The 19824-nt window shown below is 39.0% G+C and overlaps 1 protein-coding gene and 1 long non-coding RNA gene across 6 annotated transcripts; one reads left to right on the top strand and one right to left on the bottom strand.

Annotated features, from left to right (window-relative positions):
* Nucleotides 1-716: 716 nt before the first annotated feature.
* Nucleotides 717-14108, bottom strand: LOC4346750 (putative disease resistance protein RGA1). 5 transcript variants are annotated; one of them, XM_015756684.3, is made up of 8 exons: nt 13760-14108; nt 12013-13167; nt 9239-9291; nt 9104-9145; nt 7880-9035; nt 1519-1578; nt 1295-1379; nt 717-1185 (listed from the first exon to the last, which is right to left on the bottom strand). In XM_015756684.3, exons 1-8 carry the CDS (start codon nt 14051-14053, stop codon nt 896-898), a joined length of 3135 nt encoding a protein of 1044 aa, XP_015612170.1. In that variant the 5' UTR covers nt 14054-14108; the 3' UTR covers nt 717-895. The 5 variants fall into 5 exon arrangements, with proteins under 5 accessions (XP_015612170.1, XP_015612171.1, XP_015612169.1 ...); XM_015756685.3 differs by lacking the exon at nt 13760-14108 and having other exon boundaries at nt 7880-8967; nt 12013-13081; XM_015756683.3 differs by lacking the exon at nt 9239-9291 and having other exon boundaries at nt 7880-9145.
* On the top strand, nt 4626-6341 carry LOC107276964 (uncharacterized). The gene is made up of 2 exons (XR_001540061.3): nt 4626-4792; nt 5963-6341. It is a non-coding gene; the product is annotated as an uncharacterized lncRNA (long non-coding RNA).
* Nucleotides 14109-19824: the final 5716 nt, after the last annotated feature.

The following is a 19824-nucleotide window of genomic DNA, read 5'->3' as shown; positions in this document are numbered from 1 at the left end:
ATAAATACAATTAGGAAATAACTGAAATTCGGAATTAAATAAGGAATATTAGAAGTAGAGTATAGAGTCCATATAGATATACAATTAGAAAATAACAGCAATTTGAAATTAAAATAATAAATATTAGAAGTAGAGTATAGAGTCCATATAAAAATACAATTAGGAAATGACTGAAATTTGGAATTAAAATAAGGAATATTAGAAGTAGAGTATATAGACCATATAGAAATGCAATTAAGAAAAAAAATAGAAATTTGGAATTAAAAATAAGGAATATTAGAAGTAGAGTATAGAGTCCATATAGGAATTTAAAACTAACTAAAATTTGGAATAAATATAATAAAATTAAAAAGTAGAGTTTAGAGTCCGTATAAAAATACAATTTACAAATAACTAAAATTCAAAATTAAGAAAAACATGGGAAGAAGAGTTTAAAGTCGATGAAGGAACACAATTTAGAAGTAACTGAAATTCGAAATTAAAAATTAAAGAATATTGAAAGATGAGTTTAGAGTCCACATAGAAATATAATTAGAAATAATAAAAATTCAGAAATAAAAATAAATAATATTGAAACAAGAGCATAGAGTCTATATAGAAATACAATTTACAGAAAATTAACTAAAATTTGATATTAAAAATAATTAATAACTAACACGTATATAAAATACAATATGAATATTACACATTAGTAGTTTTGTAAAGTTATTGCAAAATTTAGAATTATGTTGTCATTTTAATATATTTGAATAATATAATGAGAAAACATATATGCTATTATATAAGAGAAAATATAATAATGCTAGCCGCGTAATCTGTATGGGCTACCATGCTAGTTTTTCATTATTAAAAAGAACAACCCTATTTTCACCATAAGACTAGCCATGCCACAACTTTAGCACACGCCTAAACTGTGGCGTGGGAAGTTAAGTTGATCGACCAAGCTTTCTTGTTTCACAAACGACCAGCTCTTCGGCCACCGCGGCATCATCTTCATGAAGTTCTTGCTTCCGGAGACTGCTGCTGCTGCCTCGAACTCTTCGGCCTCCGCCGGCATCGTCTCCACGATATCAGCGGCGCCTACATTGTTTCTGAGTTTCTTCAGGAGCTTGTTGGTGTCCACACCCTCACCGATCACCATCAGCAGGTTCCTGTTGCCGCCACACAGCGTCACCGATTGCACGCCTGCATCAAAACGCTACCTCTCGAATCAACGGAATGATGTTCGCGAAGAAAAACGGAAGAACAACTACAATTTCAGACTAGCATATATATTGTGAAGGTATGTGCGTACCGGTGACACTAGCCGCCTTTTTCATCGCCTTTTTCATCGTCTTCTTCATACATTTCTCTTTTTCATCATGTATCTGGATGATGATCTGAATTTTTTTCCCACAAGTTCCATAAAATTCACAAGATTTTAATGATTCTATATTAAAAAGGGGCAATTGTGTTCTTACCCCTACTTTCATATACAATTATAATTTTACTCTTGTTTTTCAGGGTTTGTGATTTTACCTCTACTTTTTCGAAACGAAGCTTCCGTTTACCCTTGCTTTGGATGGACGTTTGGTGGCCCTAAAATAAGAGAGTAAAAAAATAGATTAAATTACTGAAAAAAGTGTGGATGGACCATTATACCCTTGAACCAAATAACAACAGCGAGGCCTCTGTTTTTCTTTTCTTTTTTTTTCTTTTTCCGGTCTCAGTACTGTAGTACTATTTGCCAGGAATTTGCACGATGATTTTTTTTCCCGGTGCATGACTGTATTGATGAATAATTTTGGTGAATTTTTTCCATCCAGTGAATCCTATTAACTTCTGTTCTTGATGTAAAAAAAAAAGAGTAAAATTGCAAAGTTCTCAGTAGAGCATGGGGCAATTTTGCAAGGGCATACATGTCATTTTTGACAAATTTAACACCGTTTGGATGACTTAACATAACAGGGGTAAACCATAGCTTCATTTCAAATAAACAGGGGTAAAATCACAAACCCTAAAAAACAGGGATAAAATCACAATTGCACATGAGAGTAGGGGTAATAACACAATTGACCCTATTAAAAAACAATTCTGAAAAATAGCTCATAAACACAATCCATGGTAAACACGCTTTGAGAATATATTTTGAAATGCTACAAACTGTAAAGAATCAGACAGTTGCAACAGCTATCTCCATCCGAGATTTGCTCTGGTCCAGCAAAATGTATGTTGAAGTACTGGTACCTCACGGTACTAAATCGTTTCCGATGTGCATTGTTACATCCAACGAGATATTTTTTCTTGGATCGAGCAAATCTCATCTGCATTGTCCGAGCACAAATATATTCTGGCCGATACGCCCTAGGTGAGCATAGCAGCGGTAAGATACCGATACTTCCTCTCTTAATGAATAATTGATATTTAGAAAAGTGAAACTTTCAAAACTTTGACCATCAATTTTACATTAAAATAAATCTGTAAATTCTAATATATATAGGTTTATAATATTCTGATAGTGTTCACCAAAGCAAATCTACGCATGCCTCTTTTCAACTAAGCATTTGAAAAAAATATTTGTCATTAAAGTTTGAAGAGTTTCAACAAATGTTCTCCTAAATAGTACTCCCTCCATTTCATATTATAATAACACCTCTTTGTTTAGGCTTATATAAACTGATTTATAAGCTAAGAAGTTTAAGCATAAACAAATAAGCAACATTTTTATTTAGCTTTTTTAAAGCCAAGCCACTCTTACCTTGTTAAAGAAAAGACTATGTTGGAGTAACTAGCTAACTATAATTTCAGACTTAACCCTTAAAATAAAAAATTGTTTGCAAATAAAGTTACAAACAGTATCAAGGAAGTGCATTTTGTGACTTGCCATCAACGAACGGTTGTGAATCACCGATGAAGGACTCTAGGTCCTCCAATTCAATGGTTTCAAAACATAACACACAAAACGAGAAAAAAGCATAAGGAAAACCAAATAAATAGTACATAAAATGCATATAAATATGTTCTTTGTATTTCAGATAAATGGGGTATAGAGACTTTTTCTTTAAAAATATATATTTGGCTAATGCGCATTGGACCGTGCATATGTGCTGCGATCCAGGCACGAGAAGAGAGATAAAAAATAATTACGACAAATTCATTGCAACCCCAAGGTAAAATAGTTTCCATAAAAAAATTTTACACCCTATCACATTGAACGTTTGGACACATGTATGGAGTATTAAACATAGATAAAAAAACTAATTACATAATTTGCGTGTAAATTGCGAGAGGAATTTTTTAAACCTAATTAGTCCATAATTTAACAATGTGGCGCTGCTAATAATAGATTAATTAGGCTTAATAAATTCATCTCGTAGTTTACATGCGGAATATATAATTTGTTTTGTTATTAGTCTATCTTTAATACTTTAAATGTGTGTATGTATATCCGATGTGACACGCCAAAATTTTACACCACTGGATTTAAACACCCCTAAGTAATTTTGTTATTTCTTTTCTTGTGCACCTTCCTAACCTCTTAAGAGGGAATGCAGTTATGCAGATGCCTATAGGTCTGGGCCATAAATAGCTATCCGCTAACGCACCTAGTGGATCGCGCTAGTCGTTTTCTCTAAATTATTTTAATTTAAAAGATTCTTATGTAAATTTCTAAATTTCGCTCTACATTTGTTGTATGCACTAATTTTCTAAAATGTTTTTTACAGGAAAAAGTGAGGGAGATCCCACGGTATTTTTTTTTCTTCGATTAAGCCAAAATTTTGCTCCCTTGGGAGCCAAACCCAGGACTAGAGGTGCTACATAGCACTGTAACCGCTATGCTACAGCCCCTTTTGTAATTTTCTAAAATGTTGTGATGTGTGTCACTACATATCATGTCTAACTATATCCTAAGGATATTACTATTGTCCCCCTCCAGGCTGATAATTAATACTTATCATAACTGATGTCAAACTTTAAAATCTTTGACTGTGAATAATTTATAAAATATTTGTCCTACAAATATGGAGACCACATATATATAGCTTAGTCTTAAAAAATACTGCAATAAAATCATAGGTCTTTATTTGCTCTCCAATTGCTGCTATTATTAGAGCCCCAACCGTTTCACCAACAATTATGGCACATTCAACTTTAAATATACCTTCATGCATGTAAGAGCAATTGTAAAGTCTATCCGTGATTTGTATTCTCTCCATTACGTTGCCGTTTCTTTCCATTAATATTCTTCTTAAATTATTTGTGACATTTAAACATGTATTTACTTCACCTCAAGCACACCGTATGAACTCAAGCTAGTTGTTAGATTCTATATTTTGCCTTCTATTCTCAGTTATCTTCACAACCATGCATGCATCCCTGAGAATAGATTGTTTGTATTGGCCAGCTTCGGTTGATTTCCTTTTGTCTCCGACCATTTTTACTGTAGATGAGTGAGGTCCATGCTGTGGCCAGCCAGCCTAAGTTTCCCCGTTAGGGCTTGTTCGGTTGGGCCGTTCCCGGCTGGGATCGGGGTCTAATCCCCGTGGAAAATCCCGGCGTGGAAAGGATACCAGCCCATGCAAGTATAGGCGTTCGGTTAAGTCCAGGCGAGATTTTATCCCGGCCCACCCCAGTGTTTTCCCCTCGTCATCGGCCGGGAAATATTCAGCTTCTCTGGTGGCGAGGAAAAAATCCTCTCGACGCAGCGACGCAATGAGAGGGGGCGCTGCGGCGGGGACGGCTGCACGGCGCGGCGCGACTACGACGTGACGGCAACGGCACGCTCTCTCCTCCGGTGGCCACCTTCTCCCCGGTGAGTTCATTCCCTTCCCATCTCCCCTAGCCTCCTCTTCCAGTGTTAGGGTTTCTTGCGCTCGTGACCTCGTGCTATTGCGGCGGCAAGGAGAAGCAGGAGGGCATGGATCTGTTCTTTGTTCCTCACAAGGTTTCTTGATTTATTCTTCTTTCTCCCTTGATTTGTTCTGAGTAATATTCCTAACATAGTCTGAAGCTCTGATCATGTCCTTCCTGGATCTGATCCTCTGTTTGTAGTGCCCTAGTGAGAATATGCTGATTCTCCTGGTAGTTGAGTAGTTGAAAGACCACGTTTTCTGATTCTCAATGTGAGTTGTTTTAAATTTGTACATAAAGGTTATGAAAATGGTTTATTCTTAAAATTAGTTGGCAGGTAATAGTAATGCCACAAAAACATGCAGTGCGTAATAATATTGAGGCATCAGAAGTGAATGCTGTTCATTTTTCAGAAATACTAGACAAATGTTGTTCATCAGAAGTGATTCCAACAAGTTGTCTGCTCTTGTAATCTCACCCATACTTGACAGTGCCCATAATACAAGTAGATCAATGAGCCATTCCACATGCCATATTTTCTGAACAAAGTACAAAGTTCAAATTGAAGTAGTAAGAAAAATGAGTCATGTGCAGCTTTAGTTCAGGCCTGTAAAAAGCTCTTGGCAGTCGGCAGAATACAACTTAAATCTGAACTATTTTGGTACATGGTTCAAATGGTCTAAAAAATAATTTCCTAGGTTGGTCCATTTTTAGTAGATCTTGTAGAACCATGTAATGAAGAAATTCTGGATGTAAAACATGATTTTTGCAGCTATTGCTTGCTTAATCTGCAGACTACTGATTTTTGCTTCTACTATAGCTACTATTGAATTCAGTTTTTTGCTTGCTCAATCTTATATGTGTCCTAATTTCATTTTGATATCTGAAGCACTGCTAGCATTAGTCTCATATGCATATCCATGTTTCTAGCACTGCTAGCTATTGGGCAAAGCACACAATACAGCTTACAAACAATCACTTGTCAAACTGAAAACTTGGTAAAAATGTTGCCAAGGATCAATAGTTGGCTGGTTTCAGGAAATTTGAGACAATTGCTCACTGCGCAAAAGCATTGCCTAAATTATTGCATTTTACAACTGAAAACTGAAGGAAACTTCTTTCTTCTCTACAGGCTTTTGGAGGAAGTCTGAGAGGATGGTGGTTCAGATACAGAGTGAATGAGCAAACATGTACAAGATGATGGCTTTTTGCAGGAGCAACAAATGTTGATCTCTGAACCATTGTATATTGCTGATGTAACCATTTGGTCTGGGAGTCCTGGTGTGGCAGCTCACATTTATTTTTATAGCTCAAGTGAATCATGACATAGTTTCATCTTTTTCTTTTTTTATTGTCAAATTTCACTACTATGACTGTATTTAGTTGTCTCTGTATTGTCAAGTGACCTCAAGCTTTGTTGGGTGATGCCTCCTTGCCTTAAACCGGATACAGGCCTTGATGATACTGCAATATTTTTGTTTTAATGATTAATCAATGTGATTTTCGCGTAATTGATGAGGTTACTGCAATATTTTTTTACTGAAGTGAATTTCATCATGTTGCACTTTTCACTTATACAAAAATATCGGTTTGCAATATTTTTTTGCTATTCTAAGCTGCCAACCTGAAAATCAATTTTGCTATTCTAAACTCAATGGACAGCGTGCAACGTTGAAGCAGGAAAGCACCAGTACTCCTTCTGTTGTTGCTGTTGCCTATTGCTGCCTTGACACGGGATTTAAGCAGGCGCACAAAGCCAAAACCGAACAAACGTTTTGAAGACAGGGATTAGGAAAATCAAGGGAATTCATCCCACAGGGATTAAGTGACATGGGAGGGATCCACTCAATCCCTCCCTAGATAGGTTCCCCTTGGGGGTTTAATCCCAAGGAACCGAACATAGCCTTAGGGATGCCATTAACAGGTCAGCTGGCTTTGGAGAAAAATTATTTTCTGTGCAATGGAATTATTCATGTTTCGTCGATTGTTCTGTAGGAAATTATACGGATGAATGATAATTGCAAGACGGTTGAAGGAGCCAACCATTTCAGCCTCAAAATCCCATCCATCAACAAGAGCAATTTTAGCACTTACTCATCTACATTAGTCTTTAATTAATTTTATGTTTAATGGAATAGTTTAAATTTGTTATCATAGTATATATTTCTCCGGGAATTGGGATGCATGGCACCCATAACTATATATACACACTTTCATGGTTTTCATATGATGCTTATGTTATTATATTTTATTTTTTGCGACCATATGCATAGTGCATTTTGCACTTGATGTTTGTCTGTTTATGTGGGTTTGTTGTTTCTCTTAAAAGATTCTTTAGTTGACACCATTTACTGATTTTGATACATAGAAAATTGAAAAGCTAACACCCTAAATCATAATTCAGATGTTTAACTACAAATTGGGTTTTGCTTTAATTTGTTCTTTTCTATAGCGGAATTTTTTTTAAAGTCCTTTTCATATGAATGCAGCTATCCCGCAACAACGTGCGGGGTACCGTATAGTATTTTAGTATACACAATACCACTAGGAGCGCCCTAAATGTTTCTGTGATAGGACACGTCTTGAGTTTTTTTATAGAACGAGAGACTTACCGAGTATATGGGAGATAGTTTATCCTTGCAAATATACCCCACTTTATATATCATTTAAATAGTCATAAAAACATTTGATTTGTCATTCAAATAATCATTAAAAAATAATGAGATAGATTAATGTGATATGTTCCTTTATAAATATACAACTTTATTTTCAATTTATACAAGTTGAAACAGCATAAACAAATACGATTGTGAATATGTGCGCTATTCACAGTCATATTTGCTTTTTAAAAAAGTTGTATACGCCGATTTAAACTAATTTCTGTGGAGTGATATATCATTATGTTTTGTCTACATTTTTACTTTCTTTTAAAGATTATTTGAATGATATGGAAAACGAGGGGACTTCCTTGAGGGATGAAAATGTATCAGCACTTCAGCAGGCTTGATCAAAGAACAAATGAAAGGGATTCGTTCGATAGTTTAATTACCTCATCAAGACGACTGGAAGCAACAAGTTGACGCGCTTGTTCTTGCATCTCCTCTATTTTTTCATGACTTTCTAAATGGTGAATATCGTGGAGATCGCCTAGGTCATGTAAGCTTCGTATTTTCCGCAGAGTAACTCTCTCATCAGATGTTTCCTCCGTCACGAGATTTGCATTATCTGTTGAGCATCGAATATTATGGTGTACATAAATCTGAAATTGCAACACCACAATTTTTTTATTTTTGAGATTGAGAGGCAGCCCTCTCCCATTTCCACCAGTAGAAATGGAGGAACAAGACATTTCAACACCATAACGATCTCTCAACATAATATTGAGATTAGGCATCTTCCGTATAATGTCTGCCAATGTTGGAGGGACGCCTGATGATAGCGGTAGACGATAACCAGTAAGGTCTAGCGTATGGAGCCTTTCCAGCTTGCTTAGCGACTCAGGCAGCTCAGAGATGACATGTGAAAGTTTCAGATACTGCAAATTTACTAGTCCTGTAATAGAATCTGGCAGTGGCAGTCTCTCGAGCCTAAAGCAACCTGACAGGTTTAGATCCTCCAAATTTGTTAGGTTACCAAACAAATGAGGTAACTGTTGAAGCTCAGAGCAGCCAGAGAGATCTAAGAATCGAAGTGCATGGAGACTGCATAAGTAGTCAGCATCCTCACTGACTCCGGGGCAGTATGATAAGTTGAGATATTCTAGTCTCTTGAGATCCCCAAGTGTTCTGGGCAAGTTCCGAAGTTTCTCACATCTCTGAAGGTTCAAATATGTTAGCTTCTGATAAGATCCAATGAATGATGGCAGCTCCTCAAGGTGTGATTCTGAGAAATCCAAAGCCTCAAGGTTTTGTAAGCTACTCATCTGGTTTGGTAATTTACGAATTCTTAAGCCAAAACCAGCAAGATACCTGAGAAGCTTCAAATAGCCAATGGATGCTGGCAATTCTAGATCATAACAACAGGTAAGATCCAAGATCCGCAGATGATTCAATCTTAAGAATGCATCTGCAAGAAGACAGTTTTTGAATGATATTGCCCTGGCCCCGGTGAGAACATCTTTCTGAAGGGTTGAGTGTCCTGTGTGATTTATCAGCACAGCGTAAGTGGAAGAGACCTTTTCAGCTGAAGGGCCCCTTGATAGCTCTCTACCATCAGAAATTACAATGTCACTACCAGCAACATATTTTGCAAAAGCATGCACCAAGCTATTCACCTGGAGTAATGTACGACGATTGGTAGGACTGATTCCAGTGGCCTAAAAAACAAACATATCAATCTCACAATTTGCTCCAAAACAACATGGTTCAATTTGGACTAAATGTTGAAATGCTTAGCAGTAAGCACTGACAGAGACAGGCTTCTGCACAGGAAGCTGCGTGTTTGAATATCTTCCGCATTTAGCTAGCACATCAAAGGTAATTAGTTTAAACACCCAAAAAAAATGTTTCTTTCTATGAAAAAAATTAGCAATATTTGTTTCTCAGCACATTGAGACAAGTACTACCAATTTGCAATCACATTAAAATATAGTAACAAAATCATGATCTGCTATCATGTTTACCATGTGAACTGCTATAGTCATCAATCATCATTAGCAAACTACAGAAGTATATATAAAAACATTCACATCATTCATAGTAAAGACTATTACTAAATGAGCAGAGTTAGATAGAGTGATTTACTCGTAGCTACATGTTTCAGTTACAGAAGGCCCATAGATGATGCTGTAACGTCTTATTTTTAAAGGAAATTAGCACATAATTTACATGCAGTGCCTTACTTTCTGACCACACACCATGAGCAAACATAAAATGGGAAAAACATAAATGACAGGATAACTAGGATACCATACTGCATCAGCAACATCGCAAAGTTTAACTATGTTAATGCTTACTAAATGTCAATTTATTGGAAATATAAATCTCCCCTTTTTTGTACAGAATAGGTAATGTATTTCACGAGGGGTCTCTGCCTCTGTAAATTTACTCCAATGTAATTAGTATTCTGCCTGACAGAAGGGGTTTAAATATTTCCTAAACACATCAGGTTCTCTTTGGAACATGGAATTCTTGTAGGAACTTAATTTTAGACTTCTGTTTCATCCAAAAAATCATGTGATCTAAGCTTCAAATAGGCCTTGAAATTTAAATTGAATAGAAATGCCTAACATAATTTATGTACCCACCCTTCTGTGCCACAGTAATTTTACTAGATGTGACAGCATATTTTGTTCAAATAAAAAATTAGAACAAAGAGTAAAATACATGGAGGGTCATCCAACTTGTTTAGGTGTGTCACATAGGTCACTTTGCTTTTGAGATGCACATGTGGGTTACTAATGTGAGTTAAGTGAGTCATTTAGCCATCTAACTATCCACATGAGCACACCTCGTACACGTGTGCCACATAGGATTGGAAAAAATGTTTGGGCATCCGCAGCCGCTGCCCCCTACGATTTCACCTCCGTTGCTGTTAAGCTTGTCGTCGTTGCCGCCTAGGATTTTGCCTCCGTCACTGTTTATATTCATAGCTTATCATTGCCACCAGCGAGTTTGATGGCAAGTGAGAGAGTACTGAGAACTAGAAGAACTCATCAAAACAATTACAAGTGAAATGATTTGGTTTCCCTAATTCCGTGTATTTCCAAGTGCTAGTGTTGTGAGAAAGGGAAAAAAAATACGCATGCGATTTATGCACATGTCCGAAAGCAATTTTTTCAATCGTAGGTTGCATGCCATGTATACAAGGTATACTCATTTGGATAGTTAGATAAGTAAATGACTCACTTAACTCACATTAGTGAACTAAATGTGCATTTTAAAAGTAGAGTGATCTACCTAACACACCTAAACAAGTTAAGTGACCTTCCATGCATTTTACTCTTGGAACAAAATGGTTGTCAAGGCGTCGCCAAAGCGTCACTATGACAGTAAGGCGCTACCAGGAGTCAGTGCGTCTAGCCCGCCTTACCATATTGCTTATGGTGTCCGCCTTATACCCAATGCGCCGTTATGGCGTCTATATCGCGTCCTTGGCGCTACAACAGCTAAAGGTGACGCCACAGGAAGTCGAGGACACGGTTTTTGCCCCGATTAGTTCAAGGGCCCAAAAAATTGGCGCCATGGGTCCTGGACGCGAAACAGAACTAACAAGCGCCAACTTTTAGGGTGAAAAGGTCCCCACGTGCCAAATCCCACCAAATCAATGTGAAAACAACAGAAAGAGGGTCGCTGGAGCCTGAGGCTGTGGCGATCCATTCGCCTGCAGCTACCCTATGCCTGCACCATCATCCTGGTCCTCTGCACCTGCGCCATCATCCTGGTCCTCACCATTGACACAAAAACTAAAAGCAGGCATGCTCTTCTTTCTCCTCTTCCCTCCACCTCTACTTTCCTCTGTTTCTTTCTCTGTTCTACGTGATCCTGCTTTGCGCCTTCCTCTGCTGCTCTGTTTTGGTGTTTCCTCCCCCCTTTTCTACATCCTATCTACTCTGCTCCCTCATTTGCTACTATGTTGTGGTCTTTCCTCCCTCTCCTCTACATCTCATCTACTATACTCCTCCCTCTACTGCTCTGTTTTGCTCCCTGACTCCCTGTTAGTAGTAGTACTCAGCACATATTTACCCTGCTTTGCTCTTCCCCCATGCCGCCTCTCTCTGTGTATTCATAGGATGGTGTTCTTTTAGTTAATAAATTGATATCTAGTTAAGTAATTACTATAACCATCTAGTGGGCTCAAGATTTGCCAAGAACAAGGTATATATACGTGTGTTGTACTGCTCTTAAAATACAACTTTGATTTGCTATCAGATTAGATTATTTTGTTTGCCACCTAATTAGTATGGAGTGTCTAAGGTGTTGCCTCACCTTGCGCCTTACTGCTATGGCGATAAGGCAGCCCGGGATCATCTTAGGACGCTTTACCACCTTAACAACCATCAACAAATGTAATGTTGTATACTTTTTAAGGATATAGATTTTCCACGTGCTAATACACGAAATTAAAGTAAAAGAAAAGGAGTAAGATAACAATCACCGAAAAATATCATTATTATTCACGTGTAATTTATGTACTGGTACACAAAAGATAGACAAGGCTTTAGCTTAAAAAAAAGTTACTTACAGAGGGTATCTTTTGGATTTCAAGGAAGAATAGTGATAAGAGTTCCTGAATGAACATCTCTCCATGCACATAAGCAGGTAAAGCCCCGTGCTTTGAACCAACCATGTCAAGTGCTATCCACTGTTGAATCAGCTTCTCTCTATCTATTACGAATCCTATGGGGAAGATTGACAAGTAAGAGAAGCATGATTTTAAAGCTGAGGGCATACTGTGATATATTTCACTGAATGGTGCAAGTAACTCAAACCCATTAGCAAATACTTTTGGCAATTCCCATATTTCCTTATCCCTTGCCCATAACCAGGCATTATCATCCTTGTTACGCATCATTGAACCAAGAGAATACGCTGCCATAGGTATGCCTTCGCACCTTTTCACAATTTGCCTCCCAATTTCAGCACGGTCCATGTTTCCGGCTCCATTATCAAATGCTCTCTGACAAAATATTCCCCAACAGTCATCGTCAGATAAAGGGTGCAACTTGTATGATGGAACAGTGCCTATTAGATCTGCAGATACTTCACTGGAAGTCGTCACAATGATCTTGGTGCACTTCTCTGTACCCCTCAACATCTCCTTCAATTCAATTAGCTGATTTTTATCTGTGCTAATCAAGCCATCCAAGACTATCAAACTGCTTTTGTCAGAAAGAACTTCTTGGAGGCGATTCTTCATAAACTGCAAGTTGTTATGAATTTGATCATTCAGGACAAACTCTGAAATAGTTTCTTCTTTTTTGTTAACCTGTGAAATTATATCATTGGCAATTTTATTAAGCTCTAATTTCCTGTCGATACAGATCCATATACGTTGATCAAAGTTCCACTCTTCTCCATAGTCTTGGAAAATTAACCTTGCTAGAGCTGTTTTCCCTATCCCCGCAAGGCCGACAATGGGAATGATGGAAAATTTATCAGCATCATTTTGGAAGAGCAAATTCTTTACATTTTCTCTGTCATTGTCCCTCCCAAGGATTTTATATCCATCAAAAATTACTGGCTCATTGCAATGCTTAAGGTTGGATGGACTGTGCTGCATTAAACTCAATACAACAGAATCTTCTGTTGACAGATCTAACTTTCTTTTGATTATCCTTATTCTTTGCAATCTACTACTATTAAAGAAACAAGGACTTGAGGAACACAACAATATTTCCTGCAAATTATACATTGAAGTCGTAGTTTTAGTGAGTTAATTTCAATTGATAATCATATTTCAAAGGATTCATTTTGGGGAACAGTAGGGGAGAGCCCTTGCTAAAAGTATACAATAGCACTAACACTGCCGTAGCTAGAAGTAAATAATGCGTGGTCATAGAAAGAACCCTTGCTAAAAGGATACAGCAATATAACACTGACACTGCGTAGCTAAGAAGTAAACAATGCATGGCCATAGAAGGATGAAGCAGAACTGTAGGAGTAATAGCATAAGAAATACTCCAGACATCAATACTTTTACAGGTAAAGTATTAGTCACTTGAACGATGGGAACAGCTATAATACTGAAACAATGTCATATTGCATTTTTCAGGTCATCAGCAGTAGAACTTTTGTAATTTGCACAGCCAGTTGTACAGAAAATAAACAATAATTTGTTGAAGGATGAAATAATTAATAGTGAACATTTGACACAGTTATTTTTCTAAAGGAAAAAAGGTAAAAGGACTTAAAATCTCTTAAATCAGGACGTAATCTGAAAACGAAATTCCACTATGGGGGTTACCCCTTTTCAAAGGATTGTGACGAACCTTTGCAATCCAGGAACTGCCCCTTTGAGATCCGGCCTCACTGCAGTCCTCAAATTCATCTAGTAGATCTTGGATGTCATAGGAAATCTGATTGATCTTCCTCATCCATTCCTGCGCCTCCATGCTCATCTTGAAGTATTTCCCCTCCACGCTTAGCAGCACATCTTGCAACCTTGCCAGGGTCCGCCGTACCTGCGCCATATCCTCGTCTATGCTCGAGGGCAGCTTCAAACGACCAGCATCTGCGGCTAGCCGCCGTAGAAGCCGGTCCACGGCGGCACCGGCTGTGGCCATACGGGCATGGCAGTTTTGGAATTCTGTTTTTTGAAAAGAATGGTTTTGGACTTCTGGTTTTGCATTTCAGCAGGGTAGATAAGATAGAAGGGAGGAAGATTCCATCGAGAGAGAAAATTACGAAAACGCCTTCGCTCAGCCCTCCTTACCGAGAGGGAAAAAAAAATCGTACGCATAAACAAAGCGAATGAGTGCACTGGGGAACCCACGAAAGATGTTTTTAATTTTATTTTTTATACATGGCTGACATAGGTCATAGATCACTAATACTCCTACGGTTGTACTCCCTCCATCCCATAAAAAATCAACCTACTACCGGATATAATAGGTTAGTTTTTTATAAAACGGAGACAGTATCGCCGTCACAACAGCCCACGGACTATGTTGGGCATTTTCTGGTTTCATATGGCACCTAAGGGTTGTGTTATTTCAACTTATATATGCAATCCTTATAAGCCTGTGGAATGTCCAGATAACTCATCGGTTGAAAGTTGAAACCCCGATGAAAGCCTTATTGGCAATCCACAAGCAGGCTAGAGATTATAGTTCTAAGCACGACTTAGCAGATCGAATGTACTGATGCAGCACTAAGTATGAAAAGAAACATAATATCTAGACAATCAAGCCTTTGATTGATTTTCAGGGTGGTGGATGTCTAAACTAATCTAATCTAGCAAGACGATTTAACCGATACCTTATCGGTAGAAACCCTAAAGCGAGAGACAACCGATAGAACTAAATCGAGATGTTAAGACTAGATTAACAGAGACATACGATAGATAGGTTCTTACATGCACAAGATCAGAGTGTCGAAACCCTAGCCCCGCCGATGCAAACAACCATGACAAGTAGAAACTCGTCGAAAAAGTAGAAAAGGTAAAAGGTGGTGATACACTAAATTGTATTGATCGTAGAGATAGTTTAGAATGACCCCGGGTGTACATATTTATACCCATGGATAGATACTAGTCCTTATTGAACAAGAAAGAAATTTTTCTAAAAATAAAAGAAAAACATAAAAACCTTATAGGACACTAAACACACTTTCCTAAAGATAAAAGGAAACTAACAAACTATTCCTAATTAATAAATAACTTGCCACGCCGCATCCTCCTTGAACTCGGTCTCTTCTCTTTTAGATAAGCTTCCTTGAATAGATTTAACCGAGTCCTCCAAGAATCCGACTGCTGGCGACTTGACGACTCCCATCGGCCGATTCCAGAACTCTGAAGCCGATATTGATTTTAGGCCGATGATGACCTGGGGGTTTACCAAATTTCACGGTTAACTTATGGATAAGACATACCTAATAGTCTTAGGTTAAACTCGGCAAGGCCCACCATTTAACGAGTCTTATACGGAATCATACCTTATATACGGAGGATTTTCCGGATAAAGAAGGAGAAGCAGAGTACTATATGGAAACTATAATGACTACTCCGAACATATTCATATTTATTTCCCTAGTTCTACTTGGACAAGGGGATATCCGTGGGTATAAATATAAGACTCCCTTGGAGAAGAAGAGAGACCAAGACAATACATGTATAACTATAAGTCATTTTGAATATATACTCTATGTTTCAGACTATAAGTCATTTTGACTTCGGTCAAAGTCAAACTGCTTCAAGTTTGATCAAGTTTGTAGAAAAAAGTAGTAATATTTTTAACCCAAGATAAAAATATTATGAAAATATATTTAATTATTGATTTAATGAAACTAATTTGGTGTTGTAAATATTACTATATTTATCTACAAACTTAATCAAATTTAGAGTAGTTTGATATTGACAAAAATGAAAATGACAGGGAGTAGTCTATGTAGGCCTGTACATCTTTTATATATCAAGGCATTATATAGTGGATATGAGTAGCTGCCACTGAATTATGTGGGTCAGGGCCTATATGCTACAGCAGTCGATAGGGGACTATATGTAAAGTGATGTAAGCGGGTTGTGTAAATTGGCACAGCAGATTTGTGCTTAATGTGGAGAAGAGAAGAGGAGATAGAAAAAAGTGGGCTACAGATTTATGCTTAATGTGGAGAAGAGAGGAGAGGAGATAGAAAAAAGTAGGCTATAGATTCATTGTTAGTTGTAGTACGAGTTCCAATAAATTATATAAGAGATAAATGTGGGGTTGTATTAATGGTGTAATATATATATACAGTTAACTATTATATGTGGGTTATTAAGTTAACTTAAGATGATGTGTGTAATTTTAAAAGTGTAGGATATATCTTTAGTTAACTATAATTTGCTTGGGCTATTACGTTAACTTAAGGCATATCTCCTCTGCACGAAAAACGGAGCGGTCCATTAGCACGTGATTAACTAAATATTAGCTATTTTTTAAAAAAATAGATTAATTTGATTTTTTAAGTAACTTTGGTATAGAAACTTTTTGCAAAAACGTATCGTTTAGCAATGTGAAAAACGTACACACGGAAAACGAGGAATTGGGGTTGGGAACAGGCTGTAACGAACGTAGCATTAAGATGATGTGTGTAATTTTAAAGTTAGTAGTTGACTATATTATTAAATATATTATTAAAATTGCTCTAAACAACAGCTGGAGGTGTTGCACTGCGAGGATGATATAGTGGTCGAGCTGGCCAAGGGGCCAACATGCTCAGAAAAAAAACGAAAAACATCTTGTTTGGTGGTTGCTTGAAATAAATAAGGTGTGCGAGAGACACTAGTGGCCATAGAAGTTTTTTAAAAAAATTTAAATTAAATTAAGCACAGAATACAATGAATTTGGCAACATCATCAAGAATAGACTGCTCGCTTGCCCTGTCTAATTTATTGTCGCGCTGGCCTAGTGGCTAACATGCTCCCAAAACACAAAAAAACAGAGGGTTAATTGGATCATGTCACTGCAAATATGCCAAATTAGAAAAATACCACTACTATTCGCATTATCGGTTGGGTCCCACTAAAATTTTCTAAAATTGGAACCATGCCACTCCTATCATTATTTCAGTCCTTCTCTCTCACGTCGGCACAGAACAAGGCTAAGCGGCGCCGGCGAGCGACGAGGATAAGGCGGCGGGGAGCGGGCGCGGCCGCCGCGCCAGCGAGACGCCGACGTGCACCGTGCAAGCAAGGCTGTGGCCTGCTTCCCGATGCGGCCGCGCACTTGGACCATCGCCATTGCCACTGACCGGGCGGAGGTCCGCGTCCGGGGGGCGCGGTGAGGCATCGTCGGTCTGCGAGATGCGGCGGAGAGAACGTTGAAGCTGGTGTCTGAGGAGCTCCCGGCGAGATGCGTGGATCCGCCGTCGTCGTCGATGACTGAGGAGCTCCCGATGCGTTTGCGTTTGATGCCAGGCGTGGGGAGCATATAGCGGGGAGTAGTTCGGCGAGCGGCGAGAGGACGAGGAGGCGTCGGCGAGCGTCGAGAGGACGGGGAGAAGATGAGTCGGCGTCGGCGAGTGGCCATGGCATCTCCTTCCCCGTCGTTGATGAGCTCTTCCGCAAGATCCGCGCCCCTCTGTGACCATCCTCACCGACGGCGGCCGCGCCCCTCGGCGAACTCCGCACGCCCCTTCGCAACCTCCCCGCGACCGTCCTCGCTGGCGGCGGCCACGACCGCACCCGCTCCCTGCCGCCTCATCCTCGCCGCTCACCGGCGCCGCCTCGCCTTGTCCCCGTGCCGACATGAGAGAGTAGGATGACGAAGTGAGAGAGGAGGACGAAAATAATGACAGAAGTGGCATGGTTCTAATTTTAGAAAATTTTAGTGGCACACAGCCAATAACATGAATAGTGGTGGTATTTTTTTTATTTACCACATTTACAGCGACATGGATCCAATTAACCCAAAACCAAAAGTATCTTGGTGAAGGGTTGCTTACACTAAATAGGGTGAACCGAAAACACCAAAGGCGTAGTTTAAAAAAAAAGAAGAAATTGAGCACATAATTTTGTTCGTACAAAATTGAGTACTTTATCCGTCCTCATTATACCTTTGTCTGTTGCAAAGCCTAAATAGCTAGGGGCTATAGAAAGACCCCACGTCGTCTCCCGCTTAGGCGACACGGGGGTGGAAACCTAGCCACCGGCGCCACCCCTCTCCACAACCTCCCTCTGCCTTGCCGCTGCCGGAGTGAGTGGCTGGCAAAGCCGGCGGCTTGCCATGATGGTGGCGGCGGGACTCGCGGGGGTGGCCACCTTCAACCTGGCGCGGGCGGATGTGGAGGTGGAGGTTGGCCGGGACGACGCCGGTGTCAGGGCTGTGTCAAGCCGATGTTATTAAACACATGTTGCAAAGGTCAATTTTAAGTGGGAGAATTGGTAAGTGGGCATATGCTTTGATTGAATATGATTTGTCTTATGAACCGTTGAAATCTATGAGAGGCCAAATTGTATGTGATTTTATAGTAGATCATCATGTAGATATTGCTTATGAGAAAAAAGTTTGCTCAGTTGAAGTTATACTTTGGATGATTTATTTTGATGGTTCTTCTTGCAAAGAAGGTCAAGGCATAGGGGTAGTTTTGTTTTCACCTAATGGCATGTGTTATGAGGCATCGGTTCGTTTGGAATATTATTGTACAAATAATCAAGCCGAATATGATGCTTTATTATTCGGCTTACAAGTGATGGAGATGATTGGAGCTAAGCACGTGGAAGCGTTTAGTGATTCGGAATTGATAGTGCAACAAGTTGCCGGAGTCTACAAATGCTTGGACGGATCACTAAATAGGTATCTTGACTCATGCTTGGATATTATTGCCAATTTTGATAATTTTGCTATTAGATATATTGCTAGGCATGATAATTCTAGAGCAAATGATTTGGCACAACAAGCATCTGGCTATAATGTGAAGAAGGGATTATTTCTGGTATTAGAAGTGTCGATGCTTGATTTTAAGTCTTTGTGCAAAATTGGTAAAACTGGAGACCAGAGGCGGTCTGACCGGTGACCAGGGGCGGTCTGACCAGCCACATGCCGCCAATCTGACCGGCCACCCCGGGCGGTCTGACCGGCCTTGCACGGCCGGTCTGACCGGTTCTGGACAGAGCACTGGGGGGCACGCCACAATTGATTCAAAGGCCGAATTAATTGTAAATTCGGACATTTGTGCCCAAGATACAGAAGAAGATTGGAGAATTCCTTTTATTAGATATTTGAAAGATCCTACACTTAAGGTTGATCGGAAAATTTGGCGGCAAGCGTTCAAATACACATTGCTTGATGAAGATTTATATCGCCGAAATAAAAATGGTGTCTTATTGAAGTGTTTAGATGAAGATCAATCTAAAGTGGCTATGGGAGAGGTGCATGAAGAAATTTGTGGAACTCATCAATCGGCCCACAAGATGAATTGGTTGCTTAGGAGAGCAGGGTTCTATTGGCCGAGGATGATTGAAGATTGTTTAAAATACTATAGGGGATGCGAAGCTTGTCAATGGTTCGGCAATGTTCACTTGGCGCCCGCCGCCGTGTTGAACCTTATCATCAAACCATTGCCGTTCCGAGGTTGGGCTTTGGATTTCATTGGTCAAATTTATCCTTCGTCATCAAAGAGGCATAGGTTCGTGCTAGTTGCTACGGATTACTTCACTAAGTGGGCCAAAGCCGTGCTGCTCAAGAATATGACTTATATGGAGGTAATTGACTTTATTTTGAAGCATATTACTCATAGATTCGGTATTCCGCAAACATTAACTACGGATCAAAGAGCTTCTTTTATGTCTAAGAAAGTAAAGAGTTTTGCCGAATCTTATGGTGTTAAATTGTTGAGTTCTTCTCCTTACTATACT

This window comes from Oryza sativa, chromosome 9 (assembly GCF_034140825.1).
Source record: "Oryza sativa Japonica Group chromosome 9, ASM3414082v1".
NCBI classification, from domain to species: Eukaryota; Viridiplantae; Streptophyta; class Magnoliopsida; order Poales; family Poaceae; genus Oryza; species Oryza sativa.
Note: the sequence above shows the minus strand (reverse complement) of the source record. Positions and strands in the feature narration are given on the sequence as shown.

Excerpts from the sequence above, each read along its gene's own strand:
- LOC4346750 (XM_015756683.3), bottom strand. The coding sequence starts at position 14,053 with ATGGCCACAGCCGGTGCCGCCGTGGACCGGCTTCTACGGCGGCTAGCC. Across the intron at positions 13,168-13,759 it reads GCAGTTCCTGGATTGCAAAG|GAAATATTGTTGTGTTCCTC; the intron begins GTTCGTCACAAT and ends TATAATTTGCAG. Across the intron at positions 9,146-12,012 it reads AAATCCAAAAGATACCCTCT|GCCACTGGAATCAGTCCTAC; the intron begins GTAAGTAACTTT and ends TTTGTTTTTTAG.